General features: G+C 38.6%; 1 protein-coding gene across 1 annotated transcript in view; it reads right to left on the bottom strand.

The window, feature by feature from the left end:
- Positions 1–21,926, bottom strand: part of SLC35F1 (solute carrier family 35 member F1) — a 227,099-nt gene that overhangs the window by 28,580 nt on the left and 176,593 nt on the right. The window contains exons 4-6 of the mRNA XM_026041850.1: positions 12,001–12,160; positions 6,902–7,058; positions 1,999–2,051 (exon numbers count right to left, since the gene is read on the bottom strand). Of these exons, the coding sequence (XP_025897635.1) occupies positions 1,999–2,051; positions 6,902–7,058; positions 12,001–12,160 (370 nt within the window). The remainder of the gene's footprint in view (positions 1–1,998; positions 2,052–6,901; positions 7,059–12,000; positions 12,161–21,926) is intronic.

Here is a 21,926-nt window from a genome sequence, read left to right on the forward strand (position 1 = left end):
CAGACTATGTCAGATTGTCTGTAAGCATTAATACTCCTAACATCAAGGATTTAAACAGAGCTACACTGATTAATACTAACTGTGAAGATGATGCTATATATCAGGCAAATTTACAGACTTAAAACCAGAAGAACCACAACCTATTTTAAACATGACACCTACCAGGGCAGCTTTAGATCTTCATACTCGAAAATCACTTGCATTTTACATTGATTGAAGGGTAGTTCACAGATTCTTAATAACACAGTTATGGCAGCTGGCCAGAGGCCACCCTTTGATTATTTATTAGGTTGCCTGCTCTAACTTTATTGTGATCATTGAGAAGGCAGAGAATTTAACTCTCCTGGACTGCAGGTTTAAGCCAGCCACAGTGGATAAGCATTTTGGACAGGTAAGGCTGTGTACACCCTAATACAGATTGATCAATCACTACATAACAATTTACAACACTGCCAATGCTATGGAAAAGAGACAAAGTACAGTGGAAGCCAGGGAAGAACACAAAACAAGACATAATTATCATAATGTTTTATCCTCCCTCACCTCAGCCACATTTCCAGTCTGCTCTAACAAAAGAAGTGCAAATCTATAATGCTCTTGCCAAGATGACTTTCCCCCCATGAAGAGAAGGGATCCTTCATAATTAGCAACTAACTTTGGATGACATTTTAATGGCTTCACAGATCATGAAGTATGACTTTATTTTAATGGCACATTTAACTAATACTGAGTTATGACAGAACTCCTATGGAAGTATATATGGCATCTATATGACTGGTAGATTAATTCACTATGACCACTGCTAGTTCCACGAGTACCAGATTAATTATGTCTCCATGCTCCTTATCATGAAGTATAAACAGTCACTGTTGAAGTTAGAGTAATGATCTCAGATTAAAGAAGTCCAGGACGCACTTCCATTAAGCAGTGGGGCTGTTTCTCAATAGATAATTTAAATTGATTTGCCATGCATTTTACAGCTCAATCATTAAAATTCCAAGACTTCTATTGCAATGTTTTGTAACAGACACACTGTTTTTACTAAGGTATAAGATTATTAGAAGAAATGGTGAAGAAAACCCTAGTGAAACAACAGTGTTTCCCGTAACTTGTATTTTCTGTTTTCAAAGATTGCCATTTACTCTTTGTCTTTGCACACTTCTGAGCTGCCTTTTGATGCACATTCTGAGACTAGGTTACAATCTATTGTTGATGAATTAGCAAAGCTGGAACCACTTTGCTAATCGTATCAGCCAAGTACTTTTAGCATTCTTTGATTTCTTCTATTGTTACAGATACTGAAAGAAGACTTACAGAGATTCACCTTTCCTAAAAGGCTGGTTTGCTTTAAAAAAAAAAATAGAAGAATAGAAGGGAGTTTTAAATCACAAACCAAGTTTCCAAACAGAAATGGGGAAAGGCAATTCACTGAATACTGAAACATCATAAAAACTTGATTGTGCATGATGCCACCTAAAATCCACCATGTACCTTGGCTGTATGCTGTCAAAACTACTTGGAAAACAATAAACCATTTGCCTAAAGATATGCATCCACTGGAAAAGAGGTTTGGGGCTATAAAATCCATAGCAGATTTTTCCTGTTTATCTTTTTATGTTCCATTTTCTTTCTTTTGCACTCATTGAAAAAGCAAGCTTTTAATGACTACCTCATTTATTTGTCTCAGTGTTGCCCTGAATCTTAAAGCTGGAACCCTACTGTTTTTTTTTCCCTTCACTGCCGTCTGAATGATTACCCTGTTACATTTGTTCACTTTTCCAGTGTCCAGCCTAATGGTTCAAAGAAGGCATAATAGGACAAAGGGAGGACAGATCATTTGAGCAAGGTTATGAGGCACGTGGGTCAACCTTTGGCAGTAGTGAGTGAAAAGGTCACAAATATTGTCCCCTGTGCAGCTTCATGCCTGCCTTCATAAATACTGACTGGTCCCATGTGTTCTTCAGCAACCATTTTTAGTGAGGTGAAGTATTTTCTTACCTATTTGCCAATCCCAGGGAACTTTCAATAGCTCTTTGTGTTCCATGATCGCACTATAAGACAAAAGAAGGCAAAATTTTATGGAAGAGAACAGAAGTTAAATTACTTCCACTCATTCAATTCAAATGCTGGTCAAAACAACATAAATAACTCTCTAACAAAAAAATCGCAGTAGAAAGTAAATGCAATCAGACTTAGCTAATCCACTCTGGCATTATCCCTGTGCCTATGCATTTCAAAGATCCTCAGGGCAGTAATCAGACATGATAGCATACAATTTGTCCTGCTTTATTTCCAGCCCTCTAACTATCTACCCCCATGTCCACCATGTCCTTATATGTTCATTCTTCTTGTCGTTTTCTGACTTAATATTCTGAAAGCTTTTGAACTTTAATGATTAATAATGCATCTGTCTGAGCTATTCACTCTTCAGAGTGGTTCTGCAGTGTCAAATAAATAGCTGAGTAAATCACTGATATGAGGTGGCAGATATCATAGGCTGACTTTGGGAAGAACACTGTGATTTGTTACATATTGAGAGGCAGATCATATAGTCAGAGCAGCAAAAATCAGAAAACAAAACAAAAACAGCCCAGCTGCAAAAGTCCACTTTCAACTCTTGTATATATTACATGGCATTAACCACCAAGTCCCAGATCCAGAAAATCGCAAGATGGCAATAAAGTCAGGTCTTCCCAACCCAGGGAAGTACTCTTGCAGACCAGGATTCTCACCAGCCTGCTTTTTACTCAGCTAACCACCTTCTCTGAGCTGTGATTGGCACATGATTCCTGCTGTGCAGAACATGCTAATCTGGACACTATTTTAAACAAATCTAAAACATGGAATTACACAGATTGAAAAACAAAGTATCTAGTTCAAAAAGTGGCACCTAGTCTAACAGTAAAACTGCAGGAATTGAATGCCTCCCAGATTAATCTTGTCTGGAGAGTTGCATCCTGGAAATTGTGCTTTACTTGCTATTGATGTGTGTCAAATCTAATTCTGGGTCTAGGATAATGAGATTATTCAGTCTGCACAACAACTAAATCATAGGCCTGCTTGCATGCATTAGATATATACATATATTTATTTATTTATCAGCAATTCTTAAGGAATGCAATTAAAACCAACAGTAGCATCTATTGCTGCTGTTCTAGTAAATAAAAATTTGATATAACTTAAATATACAAGCATTGTTTTCATACCATTGCCTAGCCAATATGAAGGCAGTATATGACAATACTCTGCAGTCTGTGATTCACAATGGTCTGTGAAGCAAAGAGGGGTAAGAGTAGCTTTGCTAGAAGGCTTCATTCTGTGATGCTATGTTCACTGGATGACGGGACCACTATCATCTTTGAAAGATTGTAGTGACTGGAAGAGGTCTTGACCAGAAGGAGAAAAATACAGCACCAATTTCAAAACGGCAAAGGACTACAGTCCTTATACTACCCTTGGGGAGATTTTTGAGCAAATCTTCCTAGAAACAACTTCCAGGACATGAAGGACACAGAAATGATTTGGAATCACCAGCACAGATTTCATACCTGTACAAACTGACTGCCTCTAAAATAAAATGACTGGTTCAGAAGATAGAAGAGAGGGGAAAGCAGCTCCACGGAGAGGGACCTGGGAGTCCTGGTTGACACCAAGTTAACCATGAGTGAGCAGTGTGCTCTCGTGGCCAAGAAGGCCAATGGGATCCTGGCCTGCATCAGGAGGATGTTGCCGGCAGGTCAAGGGAGGTGATTCTGCCTCTCTACTCAGCTCTGGTGAGGCCGCACCTGGAGTACTGTGTGCAGTTCTGGGCTCCCCAGTATAAGAGGGACGTGGAGCTTCTCGAGAGGGTCCAGAGAAGAGCAACCAGGATGATTAAGGGAATGGAACATCTCTCGTACGAGGAGAGGCTGAGTGAGCTGGGCCTGTTTTCTCTGGAGAAGAGACGGCTCAGAGGGGATATGATTAATATGTATAAGTTCAGGAAGGGAGAATGCAGGGAGGAAGGGGACAAGCTGTTTTCACTGGTGGCCAGYGAYAGGACGAGGGGTAATGGCCACAAGCTGRARCAYARGAAGTTCCGTCTCCAGGTGAGGAGSAACTTCTTTMCTGTKAGGGTGACAGAGCAGTGGAACAGGCTGCCCAGGGRGGTTGTGGAGTCTCCTACTCTGGAGGTCTTCAAAACCCGCCTGGATGCCACCCTGTGTCACATGCTGTAGGTGTGCCTGCTTGAGCAGGAAGGTTGGACTAGATGATCTCTAGAGGTCCCTTCCAACCTTAAATATTCTGTGATTCTGTGATTGAGGAGAGGTTTCCCACAGCATCCTCAGAGATTGAAGAGATACGGACTACATGGGTGGATTACCCACAAAACAGGTAGAATACTGGCCTCAAAGAGTATGATCATCAGATTGAAATTTGCTGTCTGCTGATTGCTAGTGATGTACCTTGGGAGTTGACACTAGGTCTGACACTGCTTAACATCTTCATGAACAGCCTGGAAGATGGGGCAGAATGCACCCTCAGGGAGTTTGCAGAGGACAACACACAAGGCAGCAGGAAATAACGCTGCCATTTAGAGGGACCTAGACGAATGGATGGAATTATCCCATGCAACAGTTCAGGCTGGGACAGTCTGCATAAAATGTTGCTTTGCAGAAATTAATTTTTGAGTCCTGATGTACATCAAGATGAACATGAATCAACAGTGTGCAGTGCAGGAGGCCAAGAGCATCCTCAGCAGCATTAATAGCATTGTAGTCAGCAGGCTGAAGGAAATTATTCTTCTCTGCTTAGCATTTTTGAGACAGCAAATAGAGAATTTAAATTTTAGACTCCTCAGAAGAGAAAAGATAATGACAGTTTGCAGGAAGAACAATGGAATTCCATCATGATGGTCAGAGGGCCGGAAGACATGACAAGAGGAGATACTGGGGCAGCTGGGTTTGTTCAATCAGAAGAGAAGGCTAAGTGCGGGGAGATATAGTTGTTGTCTTAATTACCAAATGGATGGCTGTAGAAAACAAAGATAGAGGCAAATTCTTCTTGGAGGTCTGTAGCAAAATGATGAGTGGCAATGGACACAAGTTCAAACTAGGAAAGTCTGATTAGATATGTGGAAAAAAATCTTGGTCAAACACTGGAACAGATTGCCTAAAGAGACTGTGGAATTTCACTCCTTGAAGCTACCGACTACACAAGCTCATGAACAACCTGATTTAACTATGTTTTAAAAGTTAGCTTTGAGGTGCTTTGAGTAGAGGGTGACCTACATGAGCTTCAGAGGTCCCTTACAAAGTAAATTATTCTACAATGCTGTGATTTCATCAGGCAGCATTATCTCTTCATTTGCTGGGCAACTGCTATACTCCTAATTCCTTGTCACATTCTCTTATGTCATCTTGTCATTCTCCTCATTTTGATATCCTGTTCCTTCTAACTTTAGTCACATTCAACACACTAATCATTCACTTTCCACAAGGCCAGCTTTTTTCTTTACTATTTATTTTGACACCTTAGCCTATCACTTGTCCAACAGGCACTGTCTGGCTTTATTTCATGTATAATATCAAACACCCTTTTCTAGATAACAAGAGCCTGTTTCTTGAAACACCTCTTGAAGACATAGTTCTAATGTCAAAATATGAAGTAATAAGAATCATTTGTACTGTGCAGATATTTGTATATACACAAGAATTAAAAAGCAAATGAAATGTGTTTTTTTTCTACTATTTTATTTTTATATCAGTGCATGTCATTAACGGATATATTATTTAAGCAAAGAACCTGTTTCTCAGTGATTCCTTCCAGCCATGGCCTCTGCATACAAAGATGCCTATTTCCAGTGTCACCTTCTTATTCCCTCCAAAATAACTCAGAGACCCTGAACTGTGACTATCTGCTTAGATTAAGAGGGTGTAATAGTATTGTAATTAAAATTCAGAAATACAAGACATATACATGACAATTTAAACACACACAGCAAGACAAGAGCACTGCTTTGATGCCCTTAGGTAATAAAAATGTTTTCCATGAGGATGTTAGACACATTTCTGAGTTCTTGTTTTTCTTTTGAAAATGGGACCTGCTTGGGTGGCAGGCAATTAATGAGTCATTTTAGGTTATGTACTTAAATCTCACATAAAAATAAGAAGCTCTTTTGCTAAAGAAGTAGAACTACTGAAGGGGAAGTTAATGTGTCTTTGTTTTACTCACTTGTTGCCCTTAGAAGCTGAGTAGCCCAGATCTGTAGTAAAACAAATTGGTTTTGACTAATAATCGAAAGCTATTTTCCATGATAAGCACCAGAGATGGATTTGCATAAAACACGGAAATATTACATAATGAGTTTTACTATATTTTTACCAGTCACAGTGTTATAACACTGGAAGTTACCCTCCAACTACTGAGCCTGCAGGTAACACGTGCATTGACTACATTTGTGTATAGACATGACTCAGAAGTTTCTCAGAAGTTCTTAGGAACATTTTCACTGCTCCTTTCATAATACGGAATGAACCAATACTTTCTGACAGGGCATGTTTTCTACCTGGTTAGAAATCTTTTCAAAATTATGAAACAGAAGTGGAGAGAATTTTAATCTGTTATTCATAGATCAACATGAGAAGATTCCGAAGTTTCCACTGGCCAGAAAGCAATAAGATGGTGGGATGCATATTCTATCCCTCCTTCCTCATGTGATAATTCAAGGAAACCAATCATCAGCGTACTCAGATGCAAATTTCTATTGAATCCAAATACCAAAGCCAAGGCAAATTCCTGAAATAAAAGCCCCTGCTTTCCACATGAAATGGTTAGCATTGAAGAAAGTGTTCTAGTACCACAAAGGAGGCAACCACTGCATTTTATTAAATGACCTTGGTGATCAAACCTGCTCACTTACAGCTGAATTCCACTGAAGAAGGAGCCAAAGAGTCCGATCATGCCCAGGAATTCCACTCGACTCAGATTTCGGACGATATACTCCTCACAAACATTTGAGATGCCATACAGTGTTGCTCCACCCAGCACTAAGAGATCCCCTATCAGTTTATTTTCACCTAGGGATAAACAGGGTAAAAATTAGCAGGTCTCAAAACAATAATCTTTTCTCTGTAGCTGCTGCAAGTTCCTCACAGTTCTGAATCTTGAGTTACTGAAGTAGACCATATCCATGTTAATAGAATGCAAATGTTTTGTCATTTTACCATTTTTCACTCAATACCCCAAGCAAACCTAGTAAAGACAGAGCAACCTCTTTTGTGTCAATAAGAAGCTCCAAAATATAAGATAAATTTGTGAAAAATACAGAAACCAAGTTGTAGCTTTCACTGACTAATCCTTTTTATTGTTATCATTCTTTTTTTTTTCAGCTAAAATGGGAGTCAGCTACATAAACAGTTTACATCTGATGTTGCAATCAAAGTAGTCCAAAACAAGACTAGGATTTAGATGGGAAACCAGTTGAGAAGTTCTATATATACCTGTGATACGAGTGAAGAAATCATTGCAAACCCTATGCTTTAGGCTATGCAAGTTAAAGGACCTCATTGTAACACAAAACAATCTGACAAGAAAGAGAGGAAGAAGGATGGGATGTAGATAGTGTGATGATAATGACAGAGATTTTTAAGAGGCTTAATTAGCATGGCAATACCAAATGCATGAAATGGACAGAACATAATCAATCTCAGATATTTCCAGGTATGTATCATTACTAAAACACCAGATGATCAAAGAATGTTTGATACCTTTGTTAAGTCTTGGAGGCTTTTATTATTATTTGGGGTGTGAGTGGGGGTGGAAACCTGCAGAGAGATTTAACAAGTTCAAGGTTGAAAACTTGGGCTTTGCTTCTGTCAACTGATATATGTGATTCCCTCTGCACATACGACCCTCTCAACAGAAGAACAGCTTTGCAGAACTGTCAAATATTGCTACAGGACCTATTCCACAGGACTGGCTATTAAGGAATCTCCTTTGAAAAAGTTTGGTTAAAAAAGCTGAATTGCTAGATTTTGCAGTTTTGAGATTTTTTTTTCTTTTGAAATATCTTTTGATATAGTTATTAATTTGCATAACACACATTGTAGAATATAAAAATGATCAAAACTGAAGCAAAACATTCTGATTATTTCAAAGTGTTCTTCATAATTTTCCTTTTTGTCATTATTTCAAGCCTTCTATTCTTGTTTCAACTTGTGGTTTTGAAATTACTAGTGAGAAGGAATTTATGATTACAGAATCGGTCACAGCCGATCAATCCAAAAGTTCATTTATCCCAATACTTCACCTCTAATATTGCCTATAACACCATAAGACTAAGTTGTTTAGAGACAAATAATAAGAAGCCAAATGTTTAGAATACTCCCACCAATACTCTCCCAGTCTCCAAAATTGTTCAGCTCAAAGGAGATGTGGCTTCTGTGTAAACATCACAGTAAAGGTTACTAGATTTGTCTTCCATGTACTCAGTCAGTCTCCTATTGAATTTCTGGTTTGCATGCACCTTGTTGGAGAGCATATTTATAGCAGAGCATTTATCTTTCTAAAATTTGATGATACTTATGTTCCTTTTACCTTCCTTTTATTTTCATCTGCCATGGAAGATGCCCTTAATTTAAAATAAGCATCTGCACTTTCAAAACCTATTCATATCCCTAATGCTTTTGATGTTCACAGGGGCTCTAATCATCCCTTACTGAGTTCACGCATTTGGTATTTATGACAGCTACTCGGTGGCACTCACTGGCACTTTGGGGAGGCACTTCTGAAAAAGCTTTTGACCTTCGAGTTTGGCTGTGCTGAACTGCTGAGACAAAAATATCATCCTTTGCTTATGCAAGACAGAAGGCTTGGAGGCCATGGCTCTCCCAACCTGCACCCATGCGCTGTGAGTGGGAGCATGAAACTTAAGAGCTTTCAAAGACGGAAAATGTTAAAACTGGTCACAGCAAAAGTCCACCTAGCCCAGGATCTGCTTCTGACACTGGGCAGTTCAGTATAGTTGAAGAAAACATAAAGACTGAGTGAGATTTCTATCTGTCAATTCTCAGCAGATGAGAAATCTCTTCATTCATCTTATTTAGGGTCTTTCAATTCTGAAGTCTTTTCATGCTCCTTAAGACCTTTGTTGTCCTTTTTGCTTTGCTTGTATAGACTTATTTGGGGGGCATTTCTTTTTGTGTTAAGGTTACCAAGCACATGGTATTCAAGTGGGAGATGCATCAAAGGTCTTGATAGTGGCTATGCTTTCCGTTTCTGTCCTAGTAATGCCTGTCTTCTTGACTTTCAAATGTCTTGTCTTTGATTATTCAAGAGGTTCCCTTCGGAATTTGTCCCAGCACTAGCATATCCTAATAAAGATATTTTCATGGATCTAAAATCCTGATGCATCTATTGGTTTCATTGTTAAGGAAGCATGTGCCAATCAAACAGAGGAGTTCTAAAGACATATTTAGCTCTAAGACATCTAGGATAATACGGTTGTACTTAAACTATCTGAAGGTATAGGCCATTCTTCTGAAGAAACACAACGCGCAACTTGGCCAAACAAGTTTTGCATTCTTCGTTGTTAGGACAGTTACTGTGTTGTGGAAACAAAAACCATACAGTCCAGAGAGGACTAATTAGAACAGAGAAGTGTAATAAAATAATTTGAAACTATACTCTGACATGATTGCTTTTCACATGCTTACCAGGCCATTTGGTCACCTTTTTACTTGAACTCACACCTCAAGGTGGTTCAGTTTACTTTCAGTTATAATTGTAGATGTTTCTAATCTCTATAAATTTGACTCAAAGTGTCCAATCTTAGACTTGATATATCAGCTTATCACATGGATTGAAGTGACTGTTTTTCAGAGCTTCTTTTTATCCAAAATTATAAATGCTTTGAAAAGATCTCAGTGTAATACTAACAGCTCTGTTTATTATATAAGGGCAGCTACTGAGCTGCCTTGGGATAATCATTGAGAAAAAAAACATTTTAAGGAAAACTTGGCTTGTAACCTGATAGTGCACCAACTACATGGTAGTAATTGTTCTTTTCCTTTGACAATGTGCTATATTCTATATTTGAGTTAGGATACAGTTAAAATAGATAATACATTTAGACTGTACATTTTGTGAAAGTTGAGAGCATGCTTGCAATTTTCACTTTGGAAAATATCATAGTATCTCAGTGATGCACTACAAAATTGGGGCTTGGAGGCTAGATTGCTGTATGTGGTAAGTGCCTATCACAGGCTTATGGCACTTCTAAGAGAGTAAATAATAATATAAACGAGCAAAGAAATGTCATCAGATCATGTAAAAGATCATGTGAAGAGGAGTTTATTGAGGACTAACAGAACTCTACTTCTCTTTGGTGCATTACTCCCCTTTTTTTCTCCATTGTAAATTATGCTTAGAGTACTGTATATCTGTAATGAAGTTTCATGAAATATTTTCTTTTGTTGGCAATATTTATTTTTGATTTGCAGTTTTTAATGTATATTTCAATTACCTTCAGATAAATCAAGCCATGTATTTTACTCCCTTAAAGAGGGTGTAGTAATTTAGAAATACTTTCTTGCACCTTAATTACACTGATCTAACACTTCAAGCAGCTGCAGTCTCCATTTATGAAAGACCTTTGGCTTTATTTCTCCTTTCTGCATACCAATAAGCACCAATACAAGCTTTTATGTGTAGATCTGGACTGGAAGCCAATAGAGCAGCTCACAGATTTTCCTGAACAAATTCACCTACAGCTACATCCACCTTTCCTTAAAAATGAAATGGCAACAATATCTAATTACTGCAGGTAGATGGCAATGCGTCTAGGTCATTCTGTTCCTTATGTGCCTTTCCACTGAGGTCCATTGTCCTGTGTGCTCCTTCTCCCTAGCAGATAGTTAGCTAGATTAAAAGGACTCAGGATGTTTCCTCTGGAAGTAAAGGCTGAAATCCCAACGCCAAAGATATCAGTCATTTCTAATGCAGCTCTCACTGGCTGATTTCACAGTACAGGGTATATTCTTCTCTTTATAGCTAAAGCAGAGCTATTTCTGGAGGACAGAAATGAAGTGGAAATCTTCAAGTCAGGGAAAAAAGGGGGCAGGGAGACATGGTAGGTATTGTCACAAATGTCCCTGATTTTTTCAGCAATATCCTGACAAATGGTGTTTTTACAGCACTTCTATTTGTATTCAGAAGGTTGAGTCAAGAATTTTAAATCACAGTGTATTATGCTCAACTCACAATTCAGTGCTTTTAATTAAGAATGAAAACTGTGCCTAATTGACAACCTTTAGAAAGAATTTCCAGCCTTCCCCCATCATTTGGTTTGGCACTAGAAAAATCAGTGTGACAGAGGAAGTTGATCGATGAAATCTAACTCAGTCTAGTCTGCATTAATAGCTAAACACACATTATTCATATGCTGCCACAAATAGAAAAAGAACACTTTACACAAAAGAAGCTTCTTTTCTGGAATGATACAGGCAAAAATGAAATCTTTACTCTGAGACAGCGCATAACAGAGTTTGTACAATGTAGGCTAGGTATAATTTCATGTCTAACCAGTGATGCCGGTTAAGTACAAAAAAGGAGCAAAATTGAGAAGTAAGAGTATACGTGGAGGGGAAGGGTGCTTATGATTCAGAGATGCAGTCAGTTTAGAAGGAAGCAATTGAGACTTGTGATCAATAAGCTAAGCTGAAACAAAATGGAACTACAAGTATTCAGTTTTTCCCTGTGGCCTGCACGGTAGGTGATATGTTTTGCAGAACCAGTGCATCCACCAGGTCAGATCAGGGATGGGAAACAAGGATGACTTCTAAACATTGGCCCATTTTTGTTTCCTGACCCTTTTGACAAATAAGTGATGCAGTGCTTTGGATCCATGAGGACACAAAATTGCTCGGAGATTTTCCCTTATCTTTTTCCTTTTGGACATTTTCTGGACAATCCTTCCTCTGAAAGAGAACTCAATTGTACAATATATCCATCCTTACTCACCTGCTCCTTGCTGTCTCCCAACGAGGACGTCTGCTCCTGCCATGCAGCCCATGCCCAGAATGCAGACCACGATCCCAATGAAATGCACTGCCTTGTATCGTACCAGAAGGAAGAACCAGGATAGCAGTATCACCACCGGGATGACAAAACAATCTAGGAGCTAAGAAAAAGAAAAAAAATCAACAAATGAGCCTGTTAACAATTTACCCTAAAACTCTAGGTGGATTCCACAGAAGGCAGCAGTAATGGCACTTTTTTACCAGCCAGAAAATATATTCAAGTGCTTATGTCATTCATCAGACAGCTTATTGGACTATTCTGCTCATGACTATTCCAGTAATCCTGTAGAGCTAATACACTAATGTCCAATAGCACTGCCTTGATCTTTGATTCAGATGTATGTTCCAAATCCATGGGAAGGAAACCTTGGCCAACAGAGAGCTACGCTGTTCTCCACCTGTTTCGCACCTCAGGTGATCAAGGGTCAAAGACTGAGGGCAGTTTTCCTGCAGTTTGTGCATATGCTTTGAGTCAGTCATTTAGGCCCAATTAGCAGGAAGGTTCATAATACACAAGCTGGCCAGATTTTTAAAAAATCTGGCCAGATAAATCAAACAGTTTCCGCATGCAGAGCACTTACGAAAAATCTGTCCCCAGTGGGGACAGTTAATTCCTTGAAAATATAGTTCCATATGCCTGTGAAGGAAAAAATAAATAAGCACTTTGTTTGCAGCACAGAAAGCTCAGTCTTCTTGCCAGCGGACCCTAAGTAAAGGCTTTCTCAAGGAGGTGTTACAAAGAACAATCATTAATTAGTCTTTTCAGAGTCACCCAGCAACAAACTGAGAAACCTGTGATTAAATAACAACAAAAACAACAAAAACAACAACAACAACAAAAAAAAACACCAAATATTTGTGAAATATCCTTGAGATTTTCAAATGGAAGTATATTTTAGGAACCACTAGTTACCTGCCCAGGAAACAAAAATCCTGAATAAGAACATAAAGAAGCACATAAAGAAGCCGGAATTAAGGAACCTGATTCCCACACAGTAAAGGGATAAAAATATTTAAGAGTCTGAAATCTGTAATAAGATTTCTGGGATATCTTACTATTCAATGCCAACTTATACAGCAGGATTCAGTGTTGTACATTTACATTTTCAATATAATTAAAATGATTGGAACAACTGCTAGTGAAGGAGCCTGTCTCTGCAATCCTGGGAAATTTTAATACATAAAATCACAGAATCTCAATACATTACCATAGATGTTGGTACCTTAATGCAGTTTGCTCTTCTCTCTGCTTGAGCCTGTTTTGTGTTACTTTCTCTCTCAGTGTGAGAAAGTATTTAATCTCACTAAATACAGTAAATATTATCAAATAATGCTCACGTGATTTTTTAACTTCTTTGCCTGTTCTGGACATTATCTGAACAGAAAAAAGAATTCTGAATGATTTTAAGAATTTTGGTGCTCAGAAAATTGTTCTTTACATATGAGATACCTAGGTAATAAATAAATTTCGGATTCAGCAAGAATATAAAAGCCAATTTTCATGAATATTTATAATTTCTCTAAAATTACTTGAAAAACAAGAGTATGCAGTGGAGAAGCATCCATTTCAAAGATTTCCCTCACACTGAGTGGCAACCACACTTAAAACAGAAGGGATCACAAGCAGGACCATGCTGCTCTAATGTGGCTCAAGCAGACTCACACAACAGCAGGACAGATAAAGAAAAAAAAAACAAATTGGAAAGGTTTTTGCTAAAAGCAGTTTCTGCATTTAAAACAGGAACTAATAATCTAAAAGTCCATCCCAGGCCTCTTTACAGTGAAAATGGCCTCCAGCAGTCCTCGAAATACAGTCCTTTACAGACTGAGCACAAAAAATGAACAACTGCTCAAAGGACATCAGAACTAATGAGTGCCTTGATTTGTACAGGACATCTGCTTCAACCTCCTGCCTCTGGAAAGCCTATAAAGTATACAGAACATAAAAGGTCTAATACTCAGCAACTACTCTTTGTGAAAACATGCTTGTGAAATACATGCCATGTACACTACAAGTTGTTTGTTAGACCATTTGCTGCTGATTAGGATGGCGCGTTTTCCTGCTGTGATGTTATCTCTAACAGTAGACTCTTTCTCTGACAGTGCTGGGAACTCGGTGGCCAGCTGAGTTGTTTTGACAGCCATAGCAAAAGCAGTGTCTTGTCATCCATCGTCTCTCCAAAGAGCCTCCCACATCAAACGATAGCTGTGTGTTTAGGTATAGATAGAGAGGGAAATTGAGTCGCTTGATGACAAGGCTGTTTAGGTAGTTCTTCAGGTTGAAACTACTGGGCCCTCATGAAAGCCCTCAAAATACACCTTGCAAGAAGAAACTGCTGGTGGCAGTCCATCACTTGGGCAGGGAGCAGGTCCTGTCAGGCCAACCTTGCATATTCATTAAGTCCTGTCTCATGTAGGATGGAGACACAACCTTCTCCTGCCACTGCAGAAGGGGCAGGGCCTATGTAGTCAGTGCAGATGGTTACTACTCTGACCAGTAACATACAGTACATGATTCTCAAGTCCTGTGAACACAGCTGTAATCCATGGTGATAAAGCTTAAGATGTCTGATGGGCACTCACTCTTCTTTGCAGCTCTTGAGGATGCTGACCCAGTTAAGCACCTCCACTCTCCATCCAGAGCTCATTTCTTCATACTTGTACACACTGCTCATATGGTCTTCATCAGCTGTGTTAACATAAGCTAAGTTCATCCATCACAGCTAAGGATTGAGGGGAGCTGGTACCAAACAGCTAGGAGTTAGCTGCTCCTTACAGGTCTTGTAGCTCTTCTTAAGGGTGTGAATGCTTTTGCCCCATGTGCAACCTTGAGCAGACTAGCTTAACTTACTGGTAGCTTGCCCCAAGACAAAGTAGAGGAGAAGCTGGCTAGACTCACGTTAGAGATAGCAACAGAAACCAGTACAAAATCTTTTTACCTGGATCAGTGTACATGGCTCCCTTTCAAGTCTATACTACTGCAGTCACTGGAAGGATATACTGGTTGTACTAATTTGGTTACCTTTGCCCTTGAGAAGAGGAGAAGAAGCTCCCTTACATTCAGTCCAGAGCTTAACATGAGTAAAAAGTACTGACCAAAGCCACTGCAGTTGATTGTCGTCTTTCTGGGGCTGAGGCTTTGAGTACCTTCCACCCCTACATATCCGTACACAGACCAACACCACTTCAAAGACAAATAGGTAGTTTTATACCTCAGATGTTGGCTGTGCCCAAGGCAGAGCAGGACTAACAATACAGTTAAGACGTGGGGTGTTTTAAGGAAAGCTGTTTATCATCTCTCTACTATACATTATTAGCTCCTATAGAAAACTCAGAGAGTGTCTGCAGGCATCATCCTAGCTCCTTTCTTTGCACAGCTGAATAAATGATCTTCTATCACTGGACCAACAATTTGATTTTTCATTAAAAGGACTTATGGTCATTAATGCAAACAGTTTTTAAGGACAGATTTAAGAAGATCAAGATGTCACCTTTCAGCTACTGATAACTGTCTCTCAACACAGAGTGAGTCAGTGGATATTTTTAACCCCAGCATGTGGAATACAGCCCTTGTCTTTATACATAGATCATGAGGCAACATTTTAATTATGGGGACAGGACTGGGCTACTTCACTCATTTATCTGTCAGTTCAGCACAAGAAGGGCATTTTCTTGTATGATATAAATTAGATGGTAGTGTGATTTCAATAGTCATTTAATTTTTTTTCTACTTGCAGCACACGTATTTCAACTTGCAAACTCTTAATAACAATCTTTTAAAGGCAGTTTTTAAAATTCTTCTCATTCCATAGATAAACATACTCGTGCTCTTAAATACATGAAAGTGTCTTTTTAAGCACCAACACAAAGGAAGCTTGAATAGGATCTGTCACAAACAACACTAATATGAGCTAAAAAAAATCCTCTTTGAGGCTACTAGTTCAAGGTCTTACTTACTAGTTCAAGAAGCTTCTATTTGCAGTATTGCAGCACCAATAGATATAAATAATAAATGCAGATAACATTCTTTGACCTTATATACATCTTCTTAAACTGCATTCAGTTTATATCTCTAATTAAACAAAGGGGCAGATAGAAATAAATCGGCTTGCTATTATATTAGCCTTATAGTGGGCTAAGGTATACTGCTTAGCTATTGTTTAGGCTTTGCTCTACATTTCATTTCTTCTGGACTAAATTTACTCTGCCTTCTTTCCTCCCACCTCTCCCAAACTCAAATAAATCTGTCATATAGAAGACAGAAAATGCACACACATTGTAGGGATAAAAGAAGTCAGATCATGGATTACTTTATAGGGCTTTCTTGTTTTCTCTGCTTGCTTGTTATTAGTTATTTCAGCTATTAAGAAAACACATTATACCTAACAGTCATTTTCACGACTATAAAGCTTGTACAATAATAAGGATAAATTATGTTTAGCTCAGGTTTCATTTATAGCCCATAAAGGTCAGTAATTTATCAGTATTTCCCTCATAATCATCTTCTACATTTTCTCTGTTTTTAATTGGCTATTCAAAAGGTACTGTGTATGCCCTACCATTATGTTAAATTAATGAGACCTAATTTTAATCAAAATTGCTATTTTAATCACAGATGTTACCAGATGCCACTAAACTAAAAGAAAGCAAATATCTCCTGTTTTGCCATGCAGAGATAATAAACTTGGTATCAAGTATAGAGCAGACAGCTGGAGCCCTCCATGTAGAAAGAGGCAGAAGAGCAGCTTCCTTTTCTTTGACTCTGTCATGTCTTTTTGTGGTTTTCTCTAGTGACAGTTCTGAATTAGGCTTAGAAGCTGGATACAAAAACATATATATCTTATTGACATGCTGTTCTACAGCAACTCCTTTTTATTATAACAATGCTGCCTTGTTTTAGAGATTGAAGTTCATTATTTCATTCTACTACATCTGAGTCTGTTGATAATATGCAATGTTGAAATTTATTTTCTCCATTTATTTGTTTTTTAAAGTATGTTGACTTTACTATACTTGTGACTTGGAAAAAATATTCTCATGCTAACAATAAATATCTAATCTCTAATCTGTTGAATTTGGCATGTGCCTGGACATATATAACAACAAAGAAGAATGCTGTTAGTTTTTGGAGAGGAAAGCTTGGCAAGCCGTAGAGTAAAAGTCTGTAACACACAGGGAGAACTGCTGATCTGTATCAATATCAAAAGGAAAAAAGCTGGTCAGCAAAGTCCCAATGGGAACAGCTGAGCTGAATCTTCCTCTTTAAACATTCATTGGATTTTTTTTTCCACAGTTACAAGCCCTTTTTCTCACATTAAGGGTTTCTCATTAGCACTGCCCTCAAGCAAATCTTGTGGAGAATCAGCTGCACCCTCTACCCAGCTTGCTTTCCACAGCAGAGAGATGAGAAAAATCAGTGTCAAGTCCACGCGACTTTGTACTGCTGAGCGCAGGTGAGGGCTGCTGACGAATTTCAACACGTGAGCTGGCAGCTTCAATAAAAGCGCTATATTCAGCAAGGGACACAGCTCCTGCCGTAACTCCTGTAAATACTTTGTTTATCAGTCACTGTGAGAAATGGTTTGCCAACCTTTCTAGGACTCCCTCTATTCCAATTTTCACACTGCCTTCACAAAACCACACACACTTGATTGAACTGACTGTTACACATGCCCCAAAACAGCTAAGATGTGAAGCCTCCTAGCATTGCAACACATAGTGGATGTGCTTTGTGATTATGGTATCCTGAACCTGAAACTCCTGTCAAAGAAGATGCAGATGTTGGAAACATCTCTGTTAAATCTCTGTTTAAACAATTCAAATTTAAAAAAGCATTTTTTTCTCTGTTGTTTTTCTATTTATTATCTCGGATTAATCGCTTGGTGATATAATCACGCAATATATAACATTTAATTAATGTAAAAAATGTTAATGTTTTCACCAAGCCAAAATGTAAGGTTCTGTGGAGTAGGGAAATTGGTGAAAGATCAGTTACTCATTAGTTTACAAAAGATGTAAAAACATCTTATTTCCATGACACTAAAGAAAATCCAGAAGACTGCCCCAGTATGAGGTCTCTATAAATCAGTGTTCTACCCAAAGGATCTCTAACTGTTTTTCCTGGGGCCATAGGACCAGTGTTTCTGCAACTGCTCCAGTCCTTTCCTTTTCCCTGTTCTCAGGATTTTCTCCCTTTTTTTCCCAGCTGACATAGAAAACCATTCAATCTTAGCAGTGAAGGACTGTCTTTTATATCTGACCTCTATGTACCAATATCTGAGATGAGGATTATTACAGTTCCACTTTTCTGTGTTCATAAAAGGAATTCAATGAGTTCTTGCAGTTATCTTGAAAGAAAGGTGGTCACAGCCAACCCACAGCTCCTCTGTTCTCAACTGCCTGCGTGTGCGCACTCCTTACTGCCGACAGTAAAAAACACATTTAAAATGCCCATTCAAAGGGCCCTTCCCTTGCTTGACTTCTTCCCTTGATTTTATGTACTAGATATGGGCTTTGGAAAACTTTTTCACAAGTTTATGTATTAGAAACTTCTACACATCACCAGCAGCTGCAAGCTGAGCAATGAGTGGGTATATCCTTGCAAAGCTCAGAAAAAATTCATAGGTGTCGCTTGCAGTAAAGCCTCTGCTGTTGCATTTGCCTGCAAGGATATGCAAAATATGCACAGAATGCCACACTCTCTGCTGTTGTAAAAAAAACCATTTTATATACTTAGATTTTTACAGAGTACAACTCAGAGTGAATTTTACCATTACAGGCATGAGCTTTAGATACCTAGAGCTAAGAGAAAGGATTTCATGGAGTTGGTTTGCAAACCATAGGTATGTAGCAGTCAACAGACAGCACAGCACCTCGAAGTGTGATAATAAAACAAGATACACCCCACAAAGTCTCACTGTATAAATGCATAGTATAAAGCACGGCTGCAAATGCTGTTCTGAAAATCTTATTAACATTTCAGAGCAGAAGAAAAACAGTCAGGTGTGGTTAATCCTAAATAAACGGCATGGGGGCAGCACTGAGGGTGCAGAATTTCTCTGGAGAGGCTTTTCACATTAGCTGTCATTGGGCAAGGTGGATGGGCAGCAATTCCTCTGTTCCTCACTTCCCAGCTTTGCTTCAGAACTCTCCAACCTTCTGCCTCAACACACACTAGGGCTCCAGGGACCAAGAATAAAGCAAAGCCTATCCTCATCCAGCACTCCTATAATCAGCACTTACTGATGACTCCTTTTCTTTCCCGATGGCAGTTGTTGAGGTATGAAAACTGCCACAGGTAATTGGAACTGTGATGTACTGCCGAGGCTCATGGCAATCTAAGCCTAGCTGAGAACATCAGCGTCACGGTTTTACTGTCTGTCTCCTGATGTCTATAAATCCCAGGTTTTACTACCTTTGTTTTCATCATGCCAATCAAAGGCTTGATTGCCCAAGGAATAAATTACTACATAAATCACTGTTTGAAAACATATCTCTCTCCTTGACAATGCCTTCTTTTGTGGCAGTGTACACAGATCTTACTGTACCACCACACAGGGCATTGCAGAAGCAGTCGGAAATTTAGAAGTGGTGCGATAACACAGGAAAAGCTTAACAAGTACCACTGAGCAGTGCTACACAACAGTGAAAAGTGCACATGGATGGAGCAAGACTTTGCCAAAAGGGAGTTAATTATTGAGGACATACAGAGACAGAGGCTAGTGAACAGTCTGCCTTGTAGTGTAGCTTGATATGATGAGAAAGAACCTACCCAAAAGCAAACGTTAAAAATGTTAGTTCCAGAACATACTTTGCAGAAGATATTATGGAGTCAGTAGGCTGTATGCTGTAAATGCAGCACAAGGAAGCCAAAGTGCAGATATACAGCTTTAAACAAATGATATATCTAGATTTAAATAACCACAAGAACTTCAAAATCTTTTATTACCTCCGAGGGAGCTAATTTTATCTCCTGTGGAAAAAAAAGGTGTCTCTGACAGTAGTTAAAACCCTCGCCTTCTGCAATTATTAAACCTTCCACAGGCCTACACCAGGGAGGTGTTAAAAACAAGTAGGATAAATATGGAAAGCATTACCACATGCAGGCCTGAAATTTAACTGTCTAATTTTAAAATAAGTCCACAGGACCTCGTTCTAATATACATAAGTATATAATGCACTGTCTGCACCTACTTCAGCTGACATTTAAGAAGGCTGCAAAATCTGGTGCAGTTGCATTGATGTATCACAGAGAAAGCAGAAATCATTTTGCAGCTTTTGGGCCTTCTGGGAGCATCAAATGTGACTGACCTGTAGCCCCAGTCTGGCACTTCTTGAAAATGGTGTTTTTGGAAGTGTGAATTAATCCCCTGACAAACTACTTTGCCTTTCACCTGGTGTATGCTTATTTTTTAAATGTTCCCTCTAGAGAACAGTCTTTATTCACTGGCTTGAGATTTGGAGCACTTGCTTAGGTGTGGGAAGCTTCAGTTCCAATCCCCTCTGGTTGAGACAGAATTAACTCAAGCTGCCTTTCTGTGGGCAACCATTTTAACAGCTATGACATTATGTAAAAGGTGGCTCTGCCCTCGCAATTTGGAAAACACTCGAGGCTTTCTGCAAGTACTTGAGGCATGCTAAGATGATATCTAACAAATTAAGTTCCTCGGGGTACTTCAGTGCAGGAATACTTCTCATTTGAATTTTAAAATTGAAACGGGCAGCTAGGTATCCAGCTCCATCAATACCAAAGCACTCTGGGCACATGCAGAGGCAAAACTTAAAGCTTCTAAGAAGGAGCAACTCAAAAATATTCAAACCCCAATTTGCACACCTCAAGACCATGCTCTGAGCACCAGGCTGGGGTGGTCACACCTAAGCACACACTAGGGAATGATAAGTACCTACAGCATCGTAGATATATAGGCATTTAGGTGTTTTTTTAAAATTATTGTTCTGTTAAGTATACTTGTCCCTGAATTGTCCTTCAGGTACCTAAAAGTTTTTTTTTCTTTTTTTTTTTTTTTTAGATTTAGCAATTGCCTTACACTTTAAAGGCTGAAACATAAACAGTGCACTGGTTTTCAATCTAATTGTTATATGTTACCCAGTCGTGAGGTAAGTTTCCTTACTTTTAGATTATTTTTTAAAATAGAGAAAATTCTGTATTTCTAGGTTGCAGATACTTTGTTTTCATTTCATGCTGCAGCTAAGTGCTACATTGCCAGACAGTGACTATAGAACACCTGAGCATTTGAAATAGTCAGAAGCATATCCAAAGGGAAAGACTGTGATTCCAATGATATGCAAGGTAGGAAAATTTGTTAGACAATTCTACTTCCCCAAACCAAAATCTGCTTAAGGAAAATTTAAATGAAATTTCAGATAAAACTTGACTGTTAAGACAGTGTAGAGAAGTAGGGCAACATATTCAGTCATTTCCTTGAAACATGGTGAGATAATGTTAAATAAAAAATGTGGTTTAAACTAGAAATTTTGACAGTGCTAGGAGTTTAATACTGATTGCTAACAAAGTTATTGAGTATTTGGAATTATGAGGTGAAAGCACAACCGCAAATCAACTGTAATGAAGGTTTATTTTTACATATAAACTTTGGTGTTTTGTTAGGAGCAGCCTGATGTTTTTCACCTAACAGCACCACAAACCCAGCATATTTGCATGCTAGCTTTACACGATAGAGATACCATACAGAAAAAGGCATATAATGTAAAACTGATTTCCTAATCAAATGGTCCTGCCTCACCACTATAAAAATCCTGCAATATATCTGCTAAGAAGTCTACCAAAAACAAACAAACAAACAAAACAAAACAACAAAACCTTTTATTCTCTCCCTATCATAAAGC

This window comes from Nothoprocta perdicaria, unplaced genomic scaffold, assembly GCF_003342845.1.
Source record: "Nothoprocta perdicaria isolate Ctin4 unplaced genomic scaffold, notPer1 scaffold_296, whole genome shotgun sequence".
Taxonomy (NCBI): Eukaryota; Metazoa; Chordata; class Aves; order Tinamiformes; family Tinamidae; genus Nothoprocta; species Nothoprocta perdicaria.